At 41.4% G+C, this 24,915-nt stretch overlaps 1 protein-coding gene and 1 long non-coding RNA gene across 6 annotated transcripts in view; one reads left to right on the top strand and one right to left on the bottom strand.

Moving 5' to 3' along the window:
• The window catches only part of LOC125106797 (uncharacterized), a 29,233-nt gene extending 4,394 nt beyond the window's left edge, over window positions 1-24,839 (top strand). The window contains exons 1-3 of one of the 2 annotated variants that reach the window (XR_007129429.1): window positions 10,840-10,988; window positions 18,464-18,562; window positions 24,791-24,839. This is a non-coding gene — a long non-coding RNA (uncharacterized LOC125106797). Of the gene's footprint in view, window positions 1-10,839; window positions 10,989-18,463; window positions 18,563-18,647; window positions 18,791-24,790 lie in introns of those variants that run through there. The other variant, XR_007129428.1, reaches the window with a different exon arrangement.
• CERS5 (ceramide synthase 5) overlaps window positions 3,533-24,915 on the bottom strand; it is a 31,229-nt gene continuing 9,846 nt past the window's right edge. Inside the window, exons 2-11 of one of the 4 annotated variants that reach the window (XM_047741369.1) lie at window positions 14,983-15,088; window positions 14,279-14,409; window positions 13,380-13,437; window positions 10,787-10,837; window positions 9,988-10,080; window positions 8,146-8,274; window positions 7,872-7,978; window positions 6,740-6,896; window positions 5,620-5,728; window positions 4,311-4,462 (exon numbers count right to left, since the gene is read on the bottom strand). In XM_047741369.1, coding sequence (XP_047597325.1) covers window positions 4,449-4,462; window positions 5,620-5,728; window positions 6,740-6,896; window positions 7,872-7,978; window positions 8,146-8,274; window positions 9,988-10,080; window positions 10,787-10,837; window positions 13,380-13,437; window positions 14,279-14,409; window positions 14,983-15,088 — 955 coding nt within the window. In that variant the 3' untranslated portion in view covers window positions 4,311-4,448. Of the gene's footprint in view, window positions 4,463-5,619; window positions 5,729-6,739; window positions 6,897-7,871; window positions 7,979-8,145; window positions 8,275-9,987; window positions 10,081-10,786; window positions 10,838-13,379; window positions 13,438-14,274; window positions 14,410-14,982; window positions 15,089-24,915 lie in introns of all 4 variants that reach the window. The other 3 variants (XM_047741368.1, XM_047741371.1, XM_047741370.1) reach the window with 3 other exon arrangements.

The raw sequence follows: 24,915 nt of genomic DNA, 5'->3' as shown, positions 1-24,915 counted from the left end.
GGTTTTCCTTCCATTTCTATTTTTTGGAACAGTTTCAGGAGAATAGGAATTAGTTCTTCTTTAAATGTTTGGTAGAATTCCTCAGGAAAGCTGTCTGGCCCTCGGCTCTTGTTTGTTTGGAGATTTTTGATGACTGCTTCAATCTCCTTACTGGTTATGGGTCTCTTCAGGTTTTCTATTTCTTCCTGGTTCAGTTTTGGTATATATGTCTCTAGGAATGCATCCATTTCTTCCAGATTGTTAAATTTATTTGCATAGAGTTGCTCATAGTATGTTCTTATATTTCTTATATTTGTATTTCTTTGGTGTTAGTTGTAATCTCTCCTCTTTCACTCATGATTTTATTTATTTGGGTCCTTTCTCTCTTCTTTTTGATAAGTCTGCCCAGGGATTTATCAATCTTATTAATTCTTTCAAAGAACCAGCTCCTAGTTTCGTTGATTTGCTCTATTGTTTTTTTGGTTTCTATTTCATTGATTTCTGCTCTGATCTTTATGATTTCTCTTCTTCTGCTTCTCCACTAGTTTTCAGTTCCTTTTGTTGTGTCTTTGGTATCCCCTTTCCTGGATTTCCTCAGCTATGCATTGAAAACAAAACCAAACCTTTATCTACCATTTCTAGATGTTTGTCTCAAGTTATGTTAGCCTGCATTAAGCCAGGACTGGTATCTTTCATATACTTGGACATCTCTTCTAAACATACCTTTCCATTTCAGTTAATGGCCAAGCTCCACTTTCAAGTTTTCTCCCACCTTGCCAAGAATAATTTAGGATAGATAGTTCTTCTTGCACTGGAATACTTTTCCCCCTTACTGTGGGTATAGGAGCTCTTTGAGAGCAGAAACCAGATCTCGTTCATCTTTGTGTCCCCACCTTCTGCCATAGTGCGTATCGTAAAGTAGGCACTTAAATATTTTATTGAACTGAAAATATTTACCTGCTTGAATACTGGATATAAGGTCTGAAGAATTTGGTTTACAGTCAGCAATACTGAATCACCTACTAACTAAACTCATGTGATTTTTAGGGTTGAGGTAACATGAAAGTTTATGATACATGATGGGCAATCTAAGGCGTTTGTAGTTTGGGGTTTTTTTGTTTTTAATAATCTTTATACCCAGTGTGGGGCTTGAACTCATGACCCTGAGATCAAGAGTTGCATGTTCTATTTACTGAGCCAGCCAGGTACCCTGGTGTGTGTGTTTAAGATTTTAATTATTTACTTGAGAGAGAGAGAGAGAGAGAGAGAGTACGAGCAAGGGGAGGGGCAGAGAGAGAGGGGAAGCAGACCCCTTGCTGAGCAGGAAGCCCAATGCAGGGTCTATCCCAGGACCCCCAAATCATGATCCCAGCCAAAGGCAGAAGCTTAACTGACTGAGCCACCCCAATGCCCCTATGTTTGTGTTTTTTAAGCAGTTTAAGATTTCCTCAATGTGGCAGATTGAATTTTTCCAAAGGTGAATGCAACTCTATCTCCAGTTGCACGTGGTCTTCCCCAGTGAGCCTCCTACTCCTCATCAAGGTTATGTAGTCTCTCTCCCCACCCTCTTGAATCTAGGTGGTCCTTGTGACTATTTTTTTTTTTAAAGATTTTATTTATTTATTTACAGAGAGAGATCACAAGTAGGGAGAGAAGCAGGCAGAGGGGGAGGGGAAAGCAGGCCCCCCACTGAGCAGAGAACCTGATGTGGGACTCGATCCCAGGACCCTGGGATCATGACCTGAGCGAAGGCAGAGGCTTAACCCACTGAGCCACCCAGGCACCCCTCCGCGACCCCGTGACTACATTAATCAGTAAAATACAATGGAAGTAATATATGTCTGCTCTATAAGACTTTTTTTTTTTTTTTTTAAGTAGGCTCCACATCCAGCTTGGAGCCCAGCACAGGGCTTGAACTAATGACCCTGAGATCAAGACCTGAGCTGAGATTGAGTTAAGTGGTTGGGGCACCTGCGTGGTGTGGTAGGTTGAGCGTCTGACTCTTGGTTTTGGCTCAGGTCATGATCTTGGGGCCATGAGATTGAACCCCAGGCTGAGCATGGAGCCTGCTTGCAATTCTCTCTCCCTGCCCTCTACCCCCCCAAATAGTGATACTGGGTTTGATTCTTTATTAGCTGTTCGACCTTAGGCAAGTTCTTTTTGCTTCATTTTTATCACATGTGAAGTGCTTAATATAGTGCCTGGCGTGTAATGAAGAGCTGTGTGTTATCTATTACTATTTTTATTATTATACCATTCAGTTGCATCTTTGTCAGATTAACCTCGACAACTAACCCCAGATTTACATAGCAGTTGCTCATATTTCAAAAGGCTTAAAACCATATCTTTTAAAAGCCTTTCGTTCATATTTCACAATTACTAGTCTATTCAATAATATGGCAAGTTGAGGAACTAAATGTAAGACTGCAGACTAGCTCAGACCAAATAACTATGTAACATTTTTCAGAAATAATTTTCATATGCCCCAAGGTAAGTTTTTTTAAAAAGCCAGCCACTCAGGGGCGCCTGGGTGGCTCAGTTGGTTAATCATCTGACTCTTGATTTCTGCTCAGGTCAGGTCTTAGGATTGTGGGATTGAGCTGGATGTAGAACCTGCTTGAGATTTTCTATCCCCCCTCTCTCTGCCTCTTCCCCAGCTCATGCATGCTCTCTTAAAAAACAAAACAAAACAATTGGATGCCTGGGTGGCTCAGTGGGTTAAGCCGCTGCCTTCAGCTCAGGTCATGATCTCAGGGTCCTGGGATCGAGTCCCGCATCGGGCTCTCTGCTCAGCAGGGAGCCTGCTTCCCTCTCTCTCTCTCTGCCTGCCTCTGTCTACTTGTGATCTCTCTCTGTCAAATAAACAAATAAAATCTTTAAAAAAAAAAAAAAAAACAAGCCAGCCACTCAGTAAGGCAATTTTAGCTGGGCCTATATCCCAATAATGTCAGTAAACACCAAGTGAGTATCTGATTCTTAGAACAGTAACCTGTTTCTCTCAATTTTCATCCATTTCCCTGACAATGAAGCATTGCATAAGCCTTAATGTACATAAGAACATCTGGAAATATTTTGATAATCTGAATATTCACTAAATGGAAAACTATCCTGAGATGAATACTACCATTGGCAATTTTGCCAAGACCTCAACTACAGAAAAGTCTGGATTAGGAAGACTGTTTTTCCCATGGCTAAAAGAAAATAGAATTAAAAGAGAAAACGTCTCAGACTCATTTATCACAATCTTTTAAGCGTTAACTGGTAGTCTCTGTATAGGACATACAGGTATCTCACTAAAAGTGTCTTCAACCAAATCCTTTGTCTGGTAATAGCCATACTTTTATCTGCTCAGTATTTTTTGTGACTACTATGCATATTTAATTTTTTCTTAACACATAAAGCCATAAAGTATAGGCACTCCCTTCCCAGCAGGCACAGAAAGGAAAAATTGGGTGTCTAAGAACCTTTAGAATCAGACCTGAAAATTTCCTTACTTAGCTTATGGATTCAGGGAATTGGGGATAGAGTCACTAAAGAAGTTGAGACGGTAGAGGAGGGTTGAAGCACTTTTAATCACAGAAGAGTAAACAATAGTATAAACCGTTAACGGCTCACCCAGTGGCTGTTGCCCTCTGCCAGCCCTCAGCGCACCCTCTGCCAAACCCCCCTCCCTGCGTACCATTTAGTAAAGAGCAGGGCATCAGTAGCTGTCCCTGTAATTACCAGGTGGTAGGAAGAGCATCTAGTTAGAGGCCACGAAAAATCTCAGTCATCTCATCCACAGTTGTGTTTCTGTACAACTTTATATGAAATATTCCAGCTCCAAGGAGGAACAGTGCAGAAACTTGGAGCTGAACTTAACCGTTCCTTTCAGATGGCCAGAGCTTTGAGAGCCATGAGGGAGGGGACAGCCCAGAGCCAGCATTATCAAGATACAGCCAAATCTGGGATTGAGGTGGGTTCAAAGGGGGGCGCGAGGCCTAGTGGCCCTAGTCTTGAATTGTGCCCCAACCCAGGAAATGAAACTCGTGCACATGCACAAACGCATATGCACACATACATACATGTGCACGGGTGCGCGCGCACATGTACACACACACACACACACACACACACACACACACACAGCAAATAACATTACTGAAGGAACCTGGCTATTAAATACAAAATGGCAGAGTTTTTTTAAAAAAGTGAAAAATATTTGCTTCTTTGATTCTCCTCAGTGCCCTGCAGACTCCCTCGTCACAAGCGTGTAGACGTGGGGAGGCCTGAGAGGAGTAGGCTGTCGGTGGCCCTATGAGTCCATGTGTGCTGTGGTCCCCACACCAGCCACCTACTCTTCAGCCCAGTAGCTGCTTCCCATATGACCATTCACCCGATTGGCGCCATTGCTAGAGCTGCTGCCACAGGGGTTTTTTGTGTTGGTGGTCATGTCTTCTTCCTCCGAGCTGCTTTCCACGTCACTGCGGTCATCCTTGGACACCTGGGTGGGATGGGGCCAGAGGTAGAGAAGATGAGGACAGAACTTGTCTGCTATTGTAAGGCAGATTCCAGCCCACAGAGCCCATATTTTGGCCCTGCTCCTTCCGTGGCCCTTTTCTAGTGGCACCTGACTCAAAATACTGTCTGGGCCATGGCTATAGCTGTGAATATCCTTTGCCTCTTTCTTGATTTCCCCCTCATCATCTTTGTTCCCTATGGTACAAGAAGTTGGGAAGGGGGTGTCTCAGGATCAGCCCGAGAGAGAGAGCTGAAGTCATTCACTGAGTCCACGTGGACTCCAGGCGCTCTTTTGCCTCTCCCACCTCAAACACTAGAAAAGACCAATACAAACAACACAGGTGGCTGTCATCATTGCCTCTATCTTCCGGTGGTGGTGACCACTGGAGTTACTCATATTGGTCATCCTGACTTTTGTTTATCCCTAGAGCTGATCCATAACTAGGCCTTTTTCAGTCGTTCTACTGGACTCAGTACCCTATGACACCAAAGTATTTCCAGGTCTCTACCATGGACCACAAAAAGTAAAAAAGAGAAACCCAGTGAGACCTGCCAGACTTCTGACCTCCAGAACTGAAGGATAATCAATGTGGAGTTTTTTAATTTATATTTTATTTAAGTAAGCTCTGCACCCAGTGTGGGGCTTGAATTCACGACCCTGAGATTAAGAGTCGCATGTTCTATTGACTGAGCCAGCCAGGGGCACCTCAAGGTGTTTTGTTAAAAGAAGAAAAAGTAAAGGAGAGAAGGGAGTGAGAAGGGAACAGAGCTATAAATGCCGTTGCCAAGGAGTGGGGCACTTGCTTTGGTTCGCTCTAAGACTGGCTTATTGCAGCTGTTACCTCTGAACACAAGCAAATGATTACCTGACCTTTAGGAAATTTCTCAGAGGGCAGAGTCTATTTAGATTTGAGGTAAAGGGAGGCTCAAAGAAGGGAAAAAATAAGAGTAGATTCAACTCTTGCCTCCATTTAGGAACAAGAGTCTGGCAAACTGAGCTCCAGTCAACCGTGGCCTCACAGGGTCAGGAGAGAGGCATGCTCAGAGACAACACGGGGAACAGGAAGGAAAGCAGGAAGGAAGAGAGACTCGTTCAAACAGACATGCTTTACTGAACGCCAGAAGCACAGATACACTTACATGCAAGAGATGAAACTGTCCAGCTCCCACCAGGCATAGGAAAAAAGAAGGAGGTGAGAAAAGAGTGGAGAGTACAGAGTCTGGGTCTAATCCTTCCTGGATAGGTCACCTGGTCAGGAAAGAAAAGCAGGGGAGAAGAGAGATGTCTGGTAGCCCAGAAGCTACAGCAGGATGCATAGACACGCTGAGCAAGTTCTAAAACCAATTGCAGCCATAGGAACTGGGACACAACAGATCATATATGCCTGGGTTACATGCCATCTCCCTTTCCCAGACTCAGTGTCTCCCCTGGCAGAGCCCCTCCCCCTCAGCACTCTGTATTGCTGAAGGCTGCATCCCGAGCCCACTGGCAAATCCCAGCCTGACTGCTTCCAAACCTCCACACTCTAGCTATGAGTGTGATCATTCAGTGACCCCTCTGTGTATTCTTGGTCTCTCGGCATAAGGTGGGTATTTGAAATCCTAATTACCTATCTCATTCAGGATCACCACTTCATACAACGTGGGATGAGGCCAGTACTTAGCCCCACATCTCGAAACACCACAGTGTGGTCATCTTGGGGTAGCTTGCGAACTATCATGCCATTCTTAGGCAGTCGAACATTGCTGCTTTTATACAGCTTATAGTTTAGAGCTCTAAACTAAACTCTAAACCTTTGGGAAAAGGTTTCCATGCTAGAAAACCAAAAATACGAAATACACTGAAGTACAGAGGTGAGGGGTAGGAAGGTGTTGAGGCCATCTCGAAACATAATACATTCATTATTTAACCATAGTCATTCCTAAGGGACAGGAGGAAGGCAGATCCTTTCTCCTAAATCTGTCTTTTTTTTTTTTTTTTTTTTTTAAGTAATCTCTGCACCCCACGTGGGGCCCCAACTCACAACCCAGAGATCAAGAGTCACATGCTCTACTGACTGAGCCAGTCAGGTGCCCCTCCAAGTCATGTCTTAACAGGCTAAACACTTAGAGAAAAGTCAAAAACTCTGGAGTCCTAAGCTTTCTGCTTTCTTGGGTCTACTTGAGTAGCACGGCTCACTAAGCTAGATAGAGAAGGTCTACTGAGTAATGTCTACCTTGCTATCCAGCCCCAGAGAAAGAAGCCATCTTTCCTCCTCACCTTTCCTCGGATCAAAGCTTTGAAAGCAATTCGTACAATTAGGTAGGACCAGATGATATGCAGAACCTGCAGGATCAGGAGAAGGCCATTGAAGAGCCACCAGGAGGGATAAGGCCCGATCATCTCCCAACTCTCAAAGAAGGTCGTGTTCAGAATCCTAGAAGAGGAGGCCAGTGGTGAGATTCTAAAGTCAAAGCCAGGAGGACAGGAATGAAGCTCAGTTCCCTAGGAAGCAGAACCCAGTAAGCTTTTTCTCTCTCTGTTCTAACAGTTGAAATGCAGGGATATTCATCCACAGTGAAAAAAGATAAAGAAAGGGGGCCTATGAAGTTTTTGATCTTAGGAGGCAAGGAAAGATATGTAAGTCTCAGGAACTGATGGGTTAAGTCGTATCATTAATCGTTTCAAATATGAATCGTTTCACAAAACTGGGGCAGCAGTTTTAATCATAATCGTAACCATTACTCAGGCCCTTAGGCACAGACAGGACAGTCGGTAGTTGATTCCCTCAGACCAAAGAGAATCCCCAACCTACAGTCATTGGCTTTGTACAGAGCAGTGAGGGTGGAAGTGAGAGTGGTGTGTGTGTTGGTTACGGTGCGGGAGGCCAGAAGAGCAGGAAAATAAGAAGAGAATTTTGCAGTCAGTGCAAAAGAAGGCAAAGGAATTACTTAGGCATAAAAGGAGGGCTATTCCTCAGAGGAGTCTGGAAAGCCACAGGCAAGTGAGTTGGATATTCTCAGCCTGGATCACATCTTCCTAGAAATACTGTGCGAGGGAAGTAAGGTCCTGGGAGAGTCTATCGGTCAGGTTAGGCCCAGGATAAGGGAGGGCATAGGGTGTCTGGTGGCCTGTTCCCTAAACTGGCAAAAGGTATCTTTTTTTTTTTTTTTTTTTTTTTTTAAGATTTTATTTATTTATTTGACAGAGAGAGAGATCACACGTGGGCAGAGAGAGAGGAGGAAGCAGGCTCCCCACTGAGCAGAGAGCCTGACGCGGGGCTCGATCCCAGGACCTTGAGATCATGACCTGAGCCGAAGGCAGAGGCTTAACCCACTGAGCCACCCAGGCGCCCCGGCAAAAGGTATCATTAGCAACATACTGACCACAGCTCCATGGCCCTAACACTTACCAGAATGGGTAGATTCCTAGACGAGTGACCACAAAAACAGCACTGAAGATCACAAAAAGGGTGTCACAGAGACGCTGATATTTGGCATAATTGGCCAGTTTGGCTGCCTGGGGAAAGGAAGAGAAGAACTGAGCTGGGGAGAAAGCCAGTTCTCTGACACAAAGAAGGAGGGAAAAGAGGAATATTGAGGAAATGGGTTGGTTGGCGGCGGGGGTGGGGGGGAGCCGAGAAAGAGGAATAATGTGGAAACAGAGGTTGGAGGGGGGTAGTTTACCTCCAGCAAGAAGTCTGAGGCATCATGTAAACACATGATTAGAGTCCCCACCCGAACCATGTTGTTGATGTAGGAAAAGGTGATGAGCCCAATGGTGGCCAAGTGATGCACAAACATGATCAGGAAGTCCTAGGATGGAATAGAAACAGCAGAGGCGGGTAAAGGCAAGGCCACAGAGGTTCTATTTTGTTTAAACTCTCCCTTATGGAGCACCCTAGCATCCGACCCAAAACTCTACACCAGTAACTGACCTATAATATAGCTCCAAGCATGGAAAATAACCATTCTGTTTGGAAGTTGCAGAATATGTAGACCATGTATGCTGACCTGACACTTGGAAATAATTTCCCAGGTGGTAATCAGACCTATAAGCAGCATCTTTGAGATTCTAAGACTGTTCTGATGAAGGAAATTTCAACCAAAGGGACCTAACAGGAGAGGTCTGTGCAGGGGTGAAGCTAAACTCTTCTAAAAAGTTGCAGAGAAATACTAAATAATCTATCTTAACTGTAAGCACCTTCTGCTTTCAGATTTAAAGCTCTAATTCAAATGCCAAGGTTAAACGGAAAAAAAAAATAAATACCTGTTATCAGACATATCTAATACTTCTCAACCCACTGAGGGACAGAGGATGGGAGAAGGCAGGTGAATTTGGGTCAGAGAAACAGGGATGAGAAGTCTGTGCTCTCTCCACATAGATACAATGGTAGGTTGTATGTAGTTCTTGAGCTGGATGGGTTCACAGATATATGTTCCAGTATGCTTTAAAAGCCACATATATATTATGAACTTTTTATATGTGTTTTTTTTTCCAAAGATTTTATTTATTTATTTGACAGACAGAGATCACAAGTAAGCAGAGAGGCAGGCAGAGAGAGAGAGAGGAGAAAGCAGGCTCCCCACTGAGCAGAGAGCCCAATGTGGGGCTCGATCCCAAGACCCTGAGATCATGACCTGAGCCGAAGGCAGAGGCTTTAACCCACTGAGCCACCCAGGTGCCCCACGTGTCGTGTTTTAAAATAAATTTTTAATAAGGGGACCTGTGTCTCCTGACCATTGGAGAGTGAAGGGCATCTGAATTGAGTACCGAGCTTCTAGATTATACAAAAACTAAGAACCCAGATTAATGTCAATCCATTCCCATAAATGCTAACCCTGGTTTTCCTTACCAAAGATAATCATGAGTTAGTGACAGATTAACGTTAGAGCTGCTGGAACCACGTTATGTCAGGTGCATACCAATAAAAAGTGAAGATTCTGTCCTTTCTGTCTGTGTATAAAAAACTTAAGTCATTTCTAACTTTGTCACTGTGTGGGCAAGTCAACTCACTTCCCTGAATCTCTGTTTCCTAAACAATAGCAAGAAAACAGTAAACTAAGTCATCTAAAACCCCTTCCAGTTGACATTCTTTGAGTAGCTGGAGTTACCAAGAAGGGAGAACAGAGAAAGGGCAAGGATCTCCGATGTAAATCAAAAGCCAGATCTTGCTTTTTTGAAAGCAGGCCTCTTCCTGGATGAGGCCTTGCTATCCCCAAGTTCTCACTAGTTTCCAGAACTTTATACATGTAAGAACCTTAGAGAAAACTAAGGAAAAGGGTATGCTTTTTAGCTGGTTAACTGTTCTTATCCTGGGCTACCCTGAATGCCTCAGATACACTTACTTCATCATTGGTCAAGTCTCATTTCTGAGAGCATTACCAAGACCTAACAGTCTCATCAAACCTACTTTCTCCCTCTTTTGTGGTCCCAGGCAGGCCAGAAAATCTAGAATAGCAATCATGGTGGCTGCTAGAAAGGAGGAGGATGCAATAAATTAGCATGGAGGGAGGCAGTGTCCTTACCTTCCGTTTAATGTCTATAAACTGAGAAAACATAAGAGACCAATAGAAGGCCAATTCCATGATATAATAGTAATAAAGCCCACTTGTGAGAGGCTGGAAAAGAGAAAGTAGTAGTTAGAATACCAGCTAGTCAAAAATTCATTCCATCTCCACAACTTCCTGTTTCAGAGGACCAATACCCAAAATTATTAGACACTCTTCTTCCCCATCATCTTCCAAGATCTGTACTAGCTGACAGGCTTTGGATTGGTGTGGAGAATTAAACCTCTTCCCTCTGCCCCTCCACATACACATTTTCAGCTCACATCTTTAGAAAAGATCAGATAGGGTTAACACATACTATAGCACAATCAAATCAGTATGTCTAGAACCCTGGACAATTAGTGCTGATTTTCAGGGGATTGAAGACACTCGGGTCTTTTCTTCTATCCTGTTAGCAGCCCCCTGACATTTTTCTAGTAATAGGTTAAAACCAAGATGCTTTTAAGGGGACTCCAAGTTACCCTTGATTCAAAAAGATCACCTGAATCAGAAAGCATCTCATTAAGTGCCAGGAAGCTGCTTTTCTTTCCACCCCAATTAGTGTGAATATAATAGGGAATCTGGAACAAAAAGATGGCTGGATTTCACTGTTATGGGGGCCCCAGAAATAGATACCCTGAATATATGATTCAAAGAGACTCAGCTCCTAATCCCTCCAGAATACCAAGAAGACATGCCATCTGCCCTGAGACTGCCCTGCCTACCGTACCTTCCACACATAGATAAGGCCCCTGTCTTGAAAGGGCTCAGACCATACCTGATATGGATAGCCACGCCAGCACTGTCGGATGTCCCAGAACCAAGGTGACTAAGAGAAAACAGATAATCCAGGTCAGCCTTTAAGATTCAACCCTGTCTTACCTATAAATCCCTTTCTCTATACTAGGAGCACAAGAGAGATGGGGAAGAAAATGGAATCCTTGATGGAACCAATAGGTCCTGAAAGGCTCAATAAATGGGTAGGTTTTTCTTCTAAATCAAGATAGTGTTATTACAAAGAGAAAAACCATACTTGGAGGTAAATGAGAGCACGGAGAGCTCTAGGATAGTTTTTGGAAATATCAACATCTAGGATATGGGAAATAGGGAAGCAGGAAGACAATGATTCGATCTGACAACGGAGAGAGAGAGATCTCCATGCCGAAGATTCAAAAGTCAAAAATAATTATCTCTGTTGGAGTTTCAATTATGTTCTTTAAGGAATTTGTCTATTTCATCTAAGTTGTTGAATTTATTTACTATGAAATTGTTCATAATATTGTCATTATCCTTCCAACATCAACAGGATCTATAGTGAGAGCCCCTTTTTCTCCCTGACATAGATCTTTGTTTTCTCTTTTTTATTCTAGAAGTTTAACAGCTTTTTTTTTTAAGTTGTTCTTCTTCTTTTTTTTTTTTAATATTTCATTCATTTATTTGATAGAGAGAGAGATCATGAGTAGGCAGAGCCGCAGGCAGAGAGAGAGGGAAGAAGCAGGCTCCCCGCTGAGCAGAGAGCCTGATGCGGGGCTCAATCCCAGGACCCTGAGATCATGACCTGAGCTGAAGGCAGAGGCTTTAACCCACTGAGCCACCCAGGCGCCCCAGTTTAACAGCTTTAATTAAACCTTAAAAAGAACCAACTTTTGGCTTTATCAGTTTTCTCCATTGTTTGTTTAATGCCTATTTCATTAATTTTTTAAAAATTTATTTTTTAAAAATTTAAATTCAAGTAACTAATATATAATGTATTATTTGTTACAGGAGTATAGGTCTATGATATTTCATTAATTTTTTACCTTTTTTGGGTTATTTCTTTCCTTTAACTTACTTTGCTCTTCTTTCTCCAGATCTTTTTTTTTTTTTTTTAAAGATTTTTATTTATTTGACAGAGATCACAAGTAGGCAATGAGGCAGGCAGAGAGAGAGGGGGAAGCAGGCTCCCCACCAAGCAGAGAGCCCTATTTGGGGCTCGATCCCAGGACCCTGAGATCATGTCCTGATCTGAAGGCAGAGGCTTTATTAACCCACTGAGCCACCCAGGTGGCCCTCTTTCTCCAGATCTTAAAAGCTTATATCATTGATTTTAAAGCTTTCTTCTTTTCTAATATAAGCATTTAAAGCTATAAATTTCCCTCTAAGCATGCTTTAGCTGTATCCCACAAGTTTTGGTAGGCTGGGTTTTCAGCATCATTCCATTAAATATTTTATAATTTCCCTTGTGATTTCTTCTTTAATCCATGGGTCATTTTCAAAAGTTTAACTTGCAAATATTTTCTTGATATCTTTTTTTTAAATCTTGATATCTTAATATTATTGATTTTTAGCTAAATTCCATTATGGGTGGAGAACATACCTACAAGATTTCAAAACTTTAAAATTTACTGAGACTTATTTTATGGCCTAGCATGTGGTCTGTCTTAATTCATGTTACATGTGCACTTGAAAATTATATATATTCTTCAACTGTTGGCATAGTGTTCTCTAAATGTCAATTAGGTCAAACTGATTGTGTTGTACAAATTTACATCCTTAGTAATTTTTTATCTAGTGACTTAGTCAATTATGAAAGAAGAGTATTAAAATCACCAACAATGTTATGGATTTGTCCAGTCCATTCCTTCAGTTCTGCCTCTTTTTACTTCATGTATTTTGAAGCCTCAGTTATAACATTTTGAGGAAAATAGTGTGGTATAGTGAAAAACAAAAAACAAAAACCAACCACCATGGAATTGGGAATCAAAAAGCCTGAAACTTGGGGTGCCTAGGTGGCTCAGTCGTTAAGCATCTACCTTCTGCTCAGGTCATGATCCCAGGGTCCTGGGATGGAGCCCCATATGGGGCTCTCTGCTTGGTGGGAAGCCAGCTTCTCCCACTTCCCCTGCTTGTGTTCCCTCTCTCGCCGTATCTCTGTCAAATAAATAAAATATTAAAAAGAAAAAAAAAGCCCTGAAATTCTTCACCTCTGGTAATTAACTAAAAAGCAGGAATACTACCAGTTTTATCCACTTTAAAGGGTTACTGATTCCATTTCTACAACTGTCTCCTCCTTAGAAGAACAGGATTTTTGTCAAATGCTTTACAGAGCATCACAGACTATGCTGATTAATCAATACTATACCTATACTACGCTATTACAATTAGTACTATTATCTCCCCTAAATAAAGGGAGAAAAAGTAAAGTTAAGAAGTTATTGAAATCAGACACCAGACAGAAGACCATCTATCTAGCATATACACCTGGGCCGTAGGCATTATAGTAAAAATAAAAGGGGAGGAGGAAAATAAGATCTAATGGTATTTAACTTCTATCTCTAGACATACAGGCATGATTAAAATCCAGCAGCACACCACAGACAGTTTAGACTTACCGACCAGAGAAATTTAATTCCGTAGCAGAATATAGATAAATAGAAAGTGAATCTCCACCTGGGTGGGCAAAGAATAGAAGTTAGATGAATATTCACTCAAAAGAAAGTCTTTGAGGCTGAGGAAGTGAAGACAGACTTGGAGCTCAGACAATTATGGGTGAGAAACAAGGTAAGTTCCCAGAGGGGCATCTGGCTGGCTCAGTCAGTACAGCACATGCAACTCTTGATCTCAGAATTTTATGTGTGAGCACCACATCAGGCATAGAGTTTACTTAAAAAAAAAAATAGTAATAATAAATAAATAAAATCTTTAAAAAAAAAACAGAGAAGTTCCTAAATAGGGACGAATACTGTTACCTAAAAAGCCAAAATGATAGAGACATCTTCCAGCTCTGTTTAAAAGACTTCCACAACTATATATTGGCTTTAATCAACTTTTCTTCCATACACTCCCTAATGATAGTGCCTAATATATTTTTTTGCATGACAATGATAAATTGTGTTCTGTATCCAGAGGATAATTAGTAAAACCCCAGTGAAATGAAGTATAGTATATCCAGAAGAGGGATGTTTCCCACCAAAATGTCATTTTAGAGCAAGCTGGTACTATCTCTGCCAAGGTGTACAAGGGTGTGTCTATCTACCTACATGAATGCAGTTAGAGGAATGCCCTCCCAGTCTGTTTGGGAAAAGGGAACAAAATGGAACTACAACATTTAGCTTAGTGGTAAGCATATTCAAGACACTAATGGTGACCAGTCTTCCAGTTCTCTTCTTTCCTGCCTATAATAATTTGAGTTAGCCTCTACATCCACTGACTACTGTCCTACCAAAAGAAAACCTCAGTCTGGTCACACCCTACCCTTCTCCTCACTCCCCACCTCCCTATGCACACCTACATGCTTTCACAGAACTTTGTGAGCGTTGGAGGCTTGTCCTGATTCCTCCGATGACGAAACCAGCATTGGATCTTTCGGACATCCCAGTCCAGTTGCTTTGACAGGCCTTCCAGCCTCTTCTCATCAGGATACTGTAGATGTATGACCAGAGTCAGAACATCCCTTTTTCTTTGACCCTCTCATTAAATCCCTCTGACTAGCTGAGTGGCAGAGGGGTGATAACTACAGCAGTTTAAGGGATGTTTGTCTTTCCCCCAAACTCATTTTTAGTAAGAAGTCCTATTTTACAAGATCAAAGACCTTTACCTTTATATACCTCCTTCTCTGGTCGTCTCCCTCCAGCCCAAGTTGAGTGAAAAAAGCTATTAAAAATCCAAGCTGCAAAGGCTATTGGTACCCTCCCTATCTTGATTATGCAACTGGATAATGACGGAAGCTGGAGCAGGGATGAACAAAATCAAGATGTGTGTCTGGGAAAGGCAGGACTGTGGTGGCTAGTAGGCCTAAAATTCAAATGTATGTAAACTTGACTTATTTAAGGGATCCTGACCCAAAAGTATTCCCCCTGACGGGATAAAGCTCTCCTTATAGTTATATGGACTACCCATCCTATCCCTACCATTGGAGTTACCTGCTCTCTATCCTCCCCTTCCCTGTGGAGCAACCCCTCACATGACTCGTCCTCTGTTTCTTTGCTCACTTACCTTGGTAATAGATACGAACACCTTTTCAAGGATGGCATTGGGTTGGGCCGGATAGGGACCACTGTCCTGGATGCCAACATGAAGTGCACAGGGTTTGGCAATAAAACTGTAATGAGAAAAATCCAAAGCCATTTCTAAATATGGTTTGCCAAACACAAAGGAAAGATCCTGATTAGGGGACTAATGGGAGGCAAAAGGGAAAACACTTGGCTGGGAACTAGGACTTGTTGATTTGGTCCTGGATTCTGCCACTGACTCACTTGAGAAGTGACCTGTTGACCAAATATTAGAATGTTAAGCTCTTTTTCCATTGTTCTCTGGCTTCCCTAATCACATCTTGAGCTTTAGAGTCAGAAAAGACCTAAGTCAAACCTATCATTTTATCTACCAGTCTACCACCTACTGCCTGTAGGAACTTGGGTGATTAACCTCTCAAAGTCCATTTTTTTCATCTATAAGATGAAGACAACATCAATATCCTTGCTACTCGATATAAGGGCCACAGGCCAAAAACATTATTAGTTTTTCCTGTAAGCCTTTTGGAAATGTAGAATCTCAGACTCCATCCCAGACCTGCAAAATCAGAATCTGCAGTAACAGGATCCTCTGGTGTTCTTCATATGCCCATAAAAACGTTAGCAGCACTGGTCTACTTTATAAAACCTTTTTAAGTATTCAATGAGACAATGTATCATGAAGACCATGGCACAAATGAGATACTTAATAAACAGTAGATTTCCTTACATCAGAAGATCAAGAAGATCTTAATTGGGAGGGCCCTGGAGAACTGAGACTGAGCTCTTCCTAAATACAAATATCCTACGTCTCCCTCACCTTCCTGGCTAATCAAAAGGTTATGTAAATACTTAGAACTTTCAGTAGCCTGGAAGAAAGGAAATTGGGAAGGGTGAGAAATAAATTACCTATTAATATTCAGTTCTATTCCCAAATCTACCACTAATAAGCCATATAAACTTAGTCAAGTCACTTAACTCTTGAGTCTTGGTTTCATCATCTAGAAGAAGTAATAAGGTGATTCCTAAGATTTTTTTCTACATCTATGATTCCATGGTATTATCACTGATTGTACTTAGTTTTTAACGTGTAGATCTTTGAAAATTAACTGTTCTTTGGTTCTTCAAGAAAGATCTCTGTAGGGGGCACCTGGCTGGCTCAGTTGATAGAACACACCACTCTTGATCTCAAGGTTGTGAGCTCAGGCCCCATGCTGGGCACAGAGTTTACTCTAAAAAGAAAAAAAATCTTAGGAAAATAAAAAAGAGGGGTGTCTCAGTGGGTTGGTCGTTTAAGCATCTGACTCTTGCTCTCAGATTGTGAGTTCAAGCCCCGTGTTGGGCTCCACACAGGGCATAGAGCCTACTGAAAGAAAGAGAGGAGAGAGAGAGAGCTCTCTTTTTCACAACGATAAACTTCTGTGAGCATTAGCTCTAGGAAAGGCTCATGTAATCATTTTCAGGATAAGTCAAACCAGTTTTACGTTCTCTTAGCACGTTCCAGAGCCCCAAGATGAAAATGAGACTGGGAGGCATACAATGGAGTGCTCTTGACCTATTTTCTTGATCTGCATTTGAATCCAGAATTTATCTCTAAGGGAGGGACTGAGAATAAGAAACTATTATCTTCCTTTGCGAGAACTTTTTTTTACCCTTATCATCAAAGTTCCTGAGCCATGGAGAAATATTTATTCAGAGCACAAAGTCAGCCACATCTGTAATCTATTCTCCCCTTTCACACAGGTGGTGCAAAAGTTTCATTCGAAGGCCAACACTAGTAGATACTTTAATTTCTATTTCCTGGTATATTATTCTGTGTACAAATATTTTAGCACCCCACTCATGTTTCAACTCCTTATGAACACAGAATATACAGAGAATATTGTTTTTGCATTTACCAAGGTTCTGTGTCTGTGCTCAGTAAATGCTCAGTAACTGACAAGTGACAGGTCTTGCAAATCCTACCACTGCTCTTTTGGAACTCAGTTTGGGCCCAGGACTGATCAGCATCCAGAGGAGTAATTAAGGCAGTCATTCTTTGCTTTTGAGTTTGTGCTATATGAGATGAAAGCACTGTCTTCTCTCATCTACATTAATTACATGAAGAGGTACATCCAATAACAAAAACAGCCTTTCCAATTCCTACCCTTGCTCCCTGATCCAGGGCTCGTTCTCAATTCAGAAGCAGTCAGGTGATTAAAGGCCCCCAGTTAGAGTTTACCAGCTACAGGACTTGGTGAGTTACTCACCTATAGGAGGGAGATAAAATCTACTTCACAGGGTTATTTTAAAAATGAAATGACATGATTCATGCCTCACCCAGTACCTGATATTTAGTAAACATTCATTAAAAGGCGGATGCTGTTCTTCTTCTTCTTATTTTTTAAGGCACCTATTATTATTTTTACCAGAACAGTTCAGTCTGGGCTCTCACTGATGGTGTCTCTGGCATAAGGCAAGAAGAATAAGAAATCTTATTTCATACAACAGGAACAGGTTTGTACCCTGCTCACCTGGGTGAAGCCAAGATAATTTTTTTATTATCTGGACCTTGGAGTGGACTTAATATCCTAGACCTGTAATGAGCTCATATCCTGACCTTATTAGTTCACAGAGTGCAATGAAAGACAAAGTCACTGACATCCAGTCAGTTATACAACTACAGACCCTAAGAAAATTTATCTATTTGACAAATATTTGTGGAGCACCTATATTGTGCTACAGTGTGAAGCACAAAACCATAAATAGGGACTTACGGTTGCAAAATAATTTTTTTTCTGATAAAAGTTAAGTATATAGATTTATTTAGGTTCCTAATGAATCACCTAAATGAAGAAAAGTGAAATTAGGTCTTCATCACTTCTGTTAGATAAGCACTTATCAAAGCATGGCATAGAGACTCCTAGGGTTTCAGTGATACTTTCAAGAGGTCTATAAGGTCCAAACACTCTCATAACAAGTCTATAACTTCAGAATCATTCTTTTCTCTCTCATTCTCTCACGAGTGTACAGTGGAATTTTCCACAGGTTACATGACATTGCAATAGACTGAACGCAGAGGCTGACATGGGAATACAGCTGCCAAGTACAAATGAGACTTACAAAAATGTAAAATAATACTATTCTTATCATAATTTTTTGTTTTGTTTTGTTTTGTATACGTGCTGCTGAAGCAAGCACACATTTGTTTTGTTTTGGGAAATATTTTTCATGAGACATCAGTTATATTACCAATATAATCAATTTGTCATTTATAAATGAATTAATAAAAATTATTTGTTTTAAATTTCCATTTTAATTTCTAAAGCAGCCCGTGTTGGTAGCTGTTCTCCATATAAACATAAACTCTCTCAGATCCTTACTAATTTTCAGAGTGTGAAAGATTCCTGACATCACAGTTTGAAAATTGCTATGCTGGATGACAGTGAGAAATCAAATTTACCTTGTGTTTTTTTTGTCCTCTCCAGGATCAATCTGTTGCTCAAGTTTTAAAATCATTTGAAAGACCAGACTTCCCTTTGCCTGCAGGTCTGAATTAGTAGGCATTCAGTGGCCTATAATGAATGGTAAGCTACTCCTATCCACCTGCCACTCCAGGAACACGAGTCTAGTGACCCAACCTGATTATAACATTTCTGTTCTGCTTTGTAGACATCATTTCATTCTGCCCTTTTCCTGCCCTGCAGCTACATGGCAGCGACTGAATGAGGTCTGAGTTAATTAAGATGAAATTACTTACTACTTTGCTTTTTCATACCAAAGACAGGAGCTATGCTAACAATTCTATCTTCCTGATTCACCTCAAAATCACTGGTGGACATGTACTATATACAAATATATTTCAAAGTATAGATCAAGCTTCTTAACTGGTGTATCATGGCAAGTAATATATTTGGGCTGTATTTACCCTGAGATACTGCTCTTAGCTCTCAGGCTGATCCGTGGGGCCTGTGGTAGCTAGGTAACCTTAGTCTGTAGCCTCTGGCCTCTTATACTTCACTGTGCAATACACAAAATATTTTCTATATGTGCAGCAACATTATGTTGGGAAGCAGTGGCTCAGATAAATTTCTGGAAAAATATAAAGTGTCAGAATTTATATATAAAAAAGAAAAATAACCATCAAAGAAATCAAAATAGGGAATGAAGGGAAAAATACAATAAAAAGAGAAAGGTCTTATACAGACTGATGAGGATGGTATACATTAGGTAATGAGTGACAATATCTGAACCTGAATGTTACCCACACCCCAACACACATACGTGGGAAGAGAGAGATTTTTTTTTTTTAAGGTTTTACTTATTTGTTTTAAAGAACACAAGTCGGGGTGGGGGAGGGGGCAAGGAAGAGGGGGAAGCAGGGGCTTCCATTCCAATGATGCGGGGCTCCATTTCAGGACCCTGGGATCACGACCTGAGCCTAAGGCAGATGCTTAACTGACTCAGCCAATAAGGCACCCACTCCTGTCCTTTTAAAAGATTTTATTTATTTGAGAGAGAGACTAAGATGTTTAAATAAAGATTCTTTTTTTTTCTTTAAAGATTTTATCTATTTATTTGACAGATGGAGATCACAAGTAGACAGAGAAACAGGCATAAAGAGAGGAGGAAGCAGGCTTCCTGCTGAGCAGAGAGCCCGATGAAGGCTTGATCCCAGGACACTGGGATCATGATCTGAGCCGAAGGCAGAGGCTTTAACCCACTGAGCCACCCAGGCACCCCTTAAATAAAGATTCTTAAGGCCAGAGAAAGTCTGTTTAGAGAATTTAATCCTTAGGTACACAAGCAGCATTCAAAAATCTTGCCCCAAGACATATGTACCCCCAAGAAGCAAATGCAGAGTCCCACAGAAAACAGATTCCGAAATTCCCTTCCCTTTGCAACTGAATTCTTAATAAACTAATCACATTAAAAATTTGAGTGGCTTCTGTAGGGTGGAAAGAGGAGAAAGTAAAAAAGACATTCAGGTAGCTGGAACAGGATGTATTAAAGCAAAGAGATAAGAAACAAAATATTTAGAGAACTATGCAATGTACAAATTTGGGGCTGGCAACAGGGGCAGGAAAAAAAGCTGTACACCAGATTACAGGTGCCTTGTATGTTATGATAAGCGTGAACTTTATCCTATGTAGTCATTGGAAGGTTTTAGGCTGAGGTGGAGAAGAGATAGATTTGTGTATTAAAAAAGGAGTGTCATCAGTTAAAGGCCACTGTAAAAACTCCATGCTGTAAGTGATAAAGCACTGAACTAAGGCTATAGAAATGGAAAGGAAAGGACTGATTCAAGAGATGCTGAGGAGGTAAAACTAATAGCACCTGGTGACTGAAGAGATGTAGAAGGCAAAATAAAGAGTTAAGTGTTCCCTATTTCTGGCTTGGGAGACTTGATTATGGTGTCTCAACCAAGTAGAACGTAAGGTAAGAAAGCAAATTTGGGAGTAATAGATGAATTGTGTTATGCTGAATTTGAAGTGACTATGGGAACATTGAAATGGAACTGTCTAGTAGGCAAATAAACTTGGAAAGGGGCTTAACACGCACGCACGCACACACACACACACACACACACACTCTCTCTCTCTCTTTCTCTCTCTCACCTGAGAAGAAAAAACAAAGAGCAAGAGAATGAGAATATAGGTGGTAGCTAAAATTGTGGGGGTGCATGTGATTTCAACAAGAAAGGAACACAAATTGAGAAGAAAACCAAGGTCAGGATCCTGAGAAATACTAGCGTAAAAGGTGCAGTTAGAGGACACGAAAGCCAGAGGTAGAGTTGTATCAAATGAGGCAGAGATCAAGACAAGGATTTCAATATCCACTAGATTTGGCAACTTGGAAATCTGTGGTAACCTTCACTAAAGAAATTCCAGAAGAATAAAGACTCTAGAGAGGGTATATAAGGAGGAAGAAGGAAGTGGAAATAGCTGATTCTTTTTTTTTTTTTTTAAAGATTTTATTTATTTATTTGACAGAGAGAGAGATCACAAGTAGACAGAGAGGCAGGCAGAGAGAGGAGAAGGGAAGCAGGCTCCCTGCTGAGCAGAGAGCCCGACGCGGGACTCGATCCCAGGACCCTGAGATCATGACCTGAGCCAAAGGCAGCGGCTCAACCCACTGAGCCACCCAGGCGCCCAGAAATAGCTGATTCTTAAACATCTTGACTGAGAAAGGAATCCCTTCAATTTCTGGCATCAGAGTCACTCTATAAACTAAGATCCCTGTGCTTCAGATCCGTTCTCTTCCTGATCAGAAATTTCATTCTATTTATTCTTTTTTTTTCTATCATCTTCAGCCTATTTCTTTCTTCTTGTCAGAACTTAAACACACTCAAGTTCTTCTCATCTTTTTTTTTTTATTAAAGATTTTTATTTATTTGACAGATCACAAGTAGGCAGAAAGGCAGGCAGAGAGAGAGAGGAGGAAGCAGGCTCCCCACTGAGCAGAGAGCCCGATGCGGGGCTTGATCCCACGACCCTGGGATCATGACCTGAGCCGAAGGCAGAGGCTTTAACCCACTGAGCCACCCAGGTGCCCCGTTCTTCTCTTCTTTAAACAGCTCTCCCTGCCCCTCATACCCTCTGGCACTCTCTCACCTCTGATTATGAAGTTCTTGGAAAAAGTTCTCTCCTCAAGCCTTCTCTTCTAACTCCCACTCATTCCTAGTCTTCATCCCCCTCTCATCTGGCCTCTGTCCCTACACTCCATTGGCACTGCTCTTGCCAAAGTTGTCAACAAGCTCCCTACTGTGAAATCAAAAGGATGCTTTTCAGTCCTCTATCTTACCTGACCACTCGGCATTATTCTACATTACTGACCCTGCCCTCCCTCATGAAATGCTCTTTTCTCTTAGCTTCCTTACTGCCACACTCTTCCTAGTTTTCTCCCTCTATCTCTCTGGCAGAACTAGACTGCTTGGTATACACTGCTAGTTGAGTCACCTAGACATGCTATTTAACTTTGTCTATGCTCCCATTTTCTCACCCCGTAAAATAAGGATAAACTAATATCCACCTACTTCATAAAGTTACTATGAGGACTCAACAACGCTTAGCACTCAGAACAGTGCCTGGGACCAAGTAAGTACTTATTAAATGCTAACTACTGATATTATCAAATACTATAAAGCTGTCATATCTCTTGTCTTCTGTTGGGCTCCCCCCCACCAGCCCCGGCCTCTGCTAAAACGTGCTGTTTCGTCAGAGTTCTGTGCAGGTTCTTTTCTTACTCTACACACTCACCCTGCTTGATCTTATTCAATTACAGCAGAAAGTCTCAAAGTATAGTCTATAGACCCCACAGGGTCCCTGAGGTATTCTCTAGAGGCCCACAAAGCAAAAACTATTTTTGAAATAAAATTTGCCTTTGTTGCTGTGCTGACATTTGCAATGATAGTGCAAAGCAATGGAAGGTAAAATTTACAGTGCTTGAGAATAAATCAAGGCAGTGGCAAACAAACTGTAGTAGTAGTTTTTGTGTTCTTCCTTGCTATATGTCCTCTTCGTTATTTATTTTTAAGCCAGTTCACTTAAGAATGTCCTCGATGAAGCAATACAAATGACTGATTTTAATAAATATCAGACTTTGTATTTTAAAAAAGCATTCTGTGATAAAATGGGAAGTACACAGGAAGCACTTTTGCTGGACACCAAAGTATATAGTTATCTCAAGGAAACACTAGTTCAACTGAGTTCTGTGCTGAAATAAATCACTTTCTTCACAGACTACCACTTTTACCTGAAAGAATGGCCAACAGACAAACCAAGGTTATTTGGATCTGTGTTTTAGGAAACATTTTCTTGAAAATGAATAAAATTAAGCTTTTCACGCCCCCCCCCCCAAAAAAAAACTAGGGAAAAAAAAAAAAAACTAGTGCCAATGATAAAATTCAAGCTTTCAAGTGAAAATTAGAATTTTGGAGAACTTATATCCACCTCTGAGCTTGACAACTTCCCAGTGCTTCAAGCTTTCATAGGACTGGTTCTGATGAGATTAACTAATATGATTTTTTAATATTATATAAAGGAATGTACTGACATTTGGGAGATCTATATAGCTCAGTGAACCAGTATTTTTCTTTTTCTTAATTGAAGTACTTTTTTTTTTTTAAAGATTTTATTTATTTATTTCACAGAGACAGAGATCACAAGTAGGCAGAGAGGCAGGCAGAGAAAGGGGAGGAAGCAGGCTCCCTGCTGAGCAGAGAGCCCGATGTGGGGCTTGATCTCAGGACCCCGGGATCATGACCTGAGCCGAAGGCAGAGGCTTTAACCCACTGAGCCACCGAGGCGCTCCCTTAATTGAAGTACTTTTATTTTATGTACAAAGAGTTAGCATGAAAGTAGGTATCTTAGATATCTGCAGTTAAGGTAGAAGACCCATTCAAGAAGTTCACTTAATCCAACTTACTGAAGCCTATATCCTTCACAGACTGATGGAAACAATGGTGGCACATACTGAGGCTGTATTTTCAGATCAGACTACGCTAGTTTGAGCAGATGTGACAAGCATGAGAACCTTTTTTTTTTTTTTTAAAGATTTTTATTTATTTAAGAGAGAGCAAGACAGCAGCAGAGGGAGATGGAGGGAGAGAAGCAGGCTCTCCACTGAGTAGGGAGCCTTATGTGGGGCTTGATCCCAAGACCCTGGGATCATGACCTGAGCTGAAGGCAGATACTTAACCGAGTCACCCAGGTACCCCAGGGATGAGAACTCTTGCCAGATTTCCTTAGATGACTCCAGTAGAGCTACTGGTAACCCATCTTGCTCTCTTGGATGCAACGAGGCAAAGTGACCAATTCTTGATAGCCATTCAAAATTTAAGACAGACCAGGGGCGCCTGGGTGGCTCAGTGGTTAAGCCGCTGCCTTCGGCTCAGGTCATGATCTCAGGGTCCTGGGATCGAGCCCCGCATCGGGCTCTCTGCTCTGCGGGGAGCCTGCTTCCTCCCCTCTCTCTGCCTGCCTCTCTGCCTGCTTGTGATCTCTCTCTCTCTGTCAAATAAATAAATAAAATCTTTAAAAAAAAAAAATTTAAGACAGACCAATGGATTTTAACATGAATGAAAAGTTCATTGATAGGGTTTCAGATTCCACAACGCAACCAACATTTAAGAAACTACTACGTAGAGACATCAGTCAGTTAAGCATCTGGCTCCTGGTCTCAGCTCAGGTCTTGATCTTAGGGTTGTGAATTCAAGCCCTATGTTGGGCTCCACGTTGGGTGTGGAGCCCAATTTTTAAAAAAAGAGAAAAGAAACTACTACTTGTGTTGTGATGTTGTATCAAAGAAAAACTACTTCTCCTTTCCAATGACATATTTGTGTGAGGCCAGCTTTTATTTATATACTTCAACCAAAACAATGTATCACAAGAGATTGAATGTAGAAGTCAGAGAGAAGAATCCAAAAGAATCCAACTATCTTCTATTAAAGCCAGATATGAAAGAGATTTGCATGAAAGAGATTGTTCTCTCTAAATATTTTTGAAAATGATTACTTTTATAAAATGTTATCCACATTAACATGTAACATGGCTTACTGTTACTTTTTTTTTTTTTTAAGATTTTGTTTATTTGAGAGATAGAGTGAGTGAGAGAGAGCAAGCACACAAGCAGGGAAGAGGAAGAGGGAGAAGGAGACTCCCCACTAAGCAGGTAGCCTGATGCAGAGCTTGATCCTAGGGCCCCGTAGGCAGAGCCTAACTGAATGATCCCCCCAGGTGCCCCTATTACTGTTACTCTTAATGAAATAAAAAGTACGTTTCTTAAATTTCTCAACTTCCTTTTTTTTTCTTTAGATTTTACTTATTTACTTGCCAGAGACAGAGAATGAGCACACAAGCAGGGGGCGTAGCAGGCAGAGGCAGAAGCAGAAGCAGACTTCCCGCTGAGCAAGGAGCTGGATGCTGGACTGATCCCAGAA

The sequence above is a fragment of the Lutra lutra genome, chromosome 8, assembly GCF_902655055.1.
Source record: "Lutra lutra chromosome 8, mLutLut1.2, whole genome shotgun sequence".
In the NCBI taxonomy this organism is placed as follows: domain Eukaryota; kingdom Metazoa; phylum Chordata; class Mammalia; order Carnivora; family Mustelidae; genus Lutra; species Lutra lutra.
This window is presented reverse-complemented; position numbering and strand designations above follow the sequence as displayed.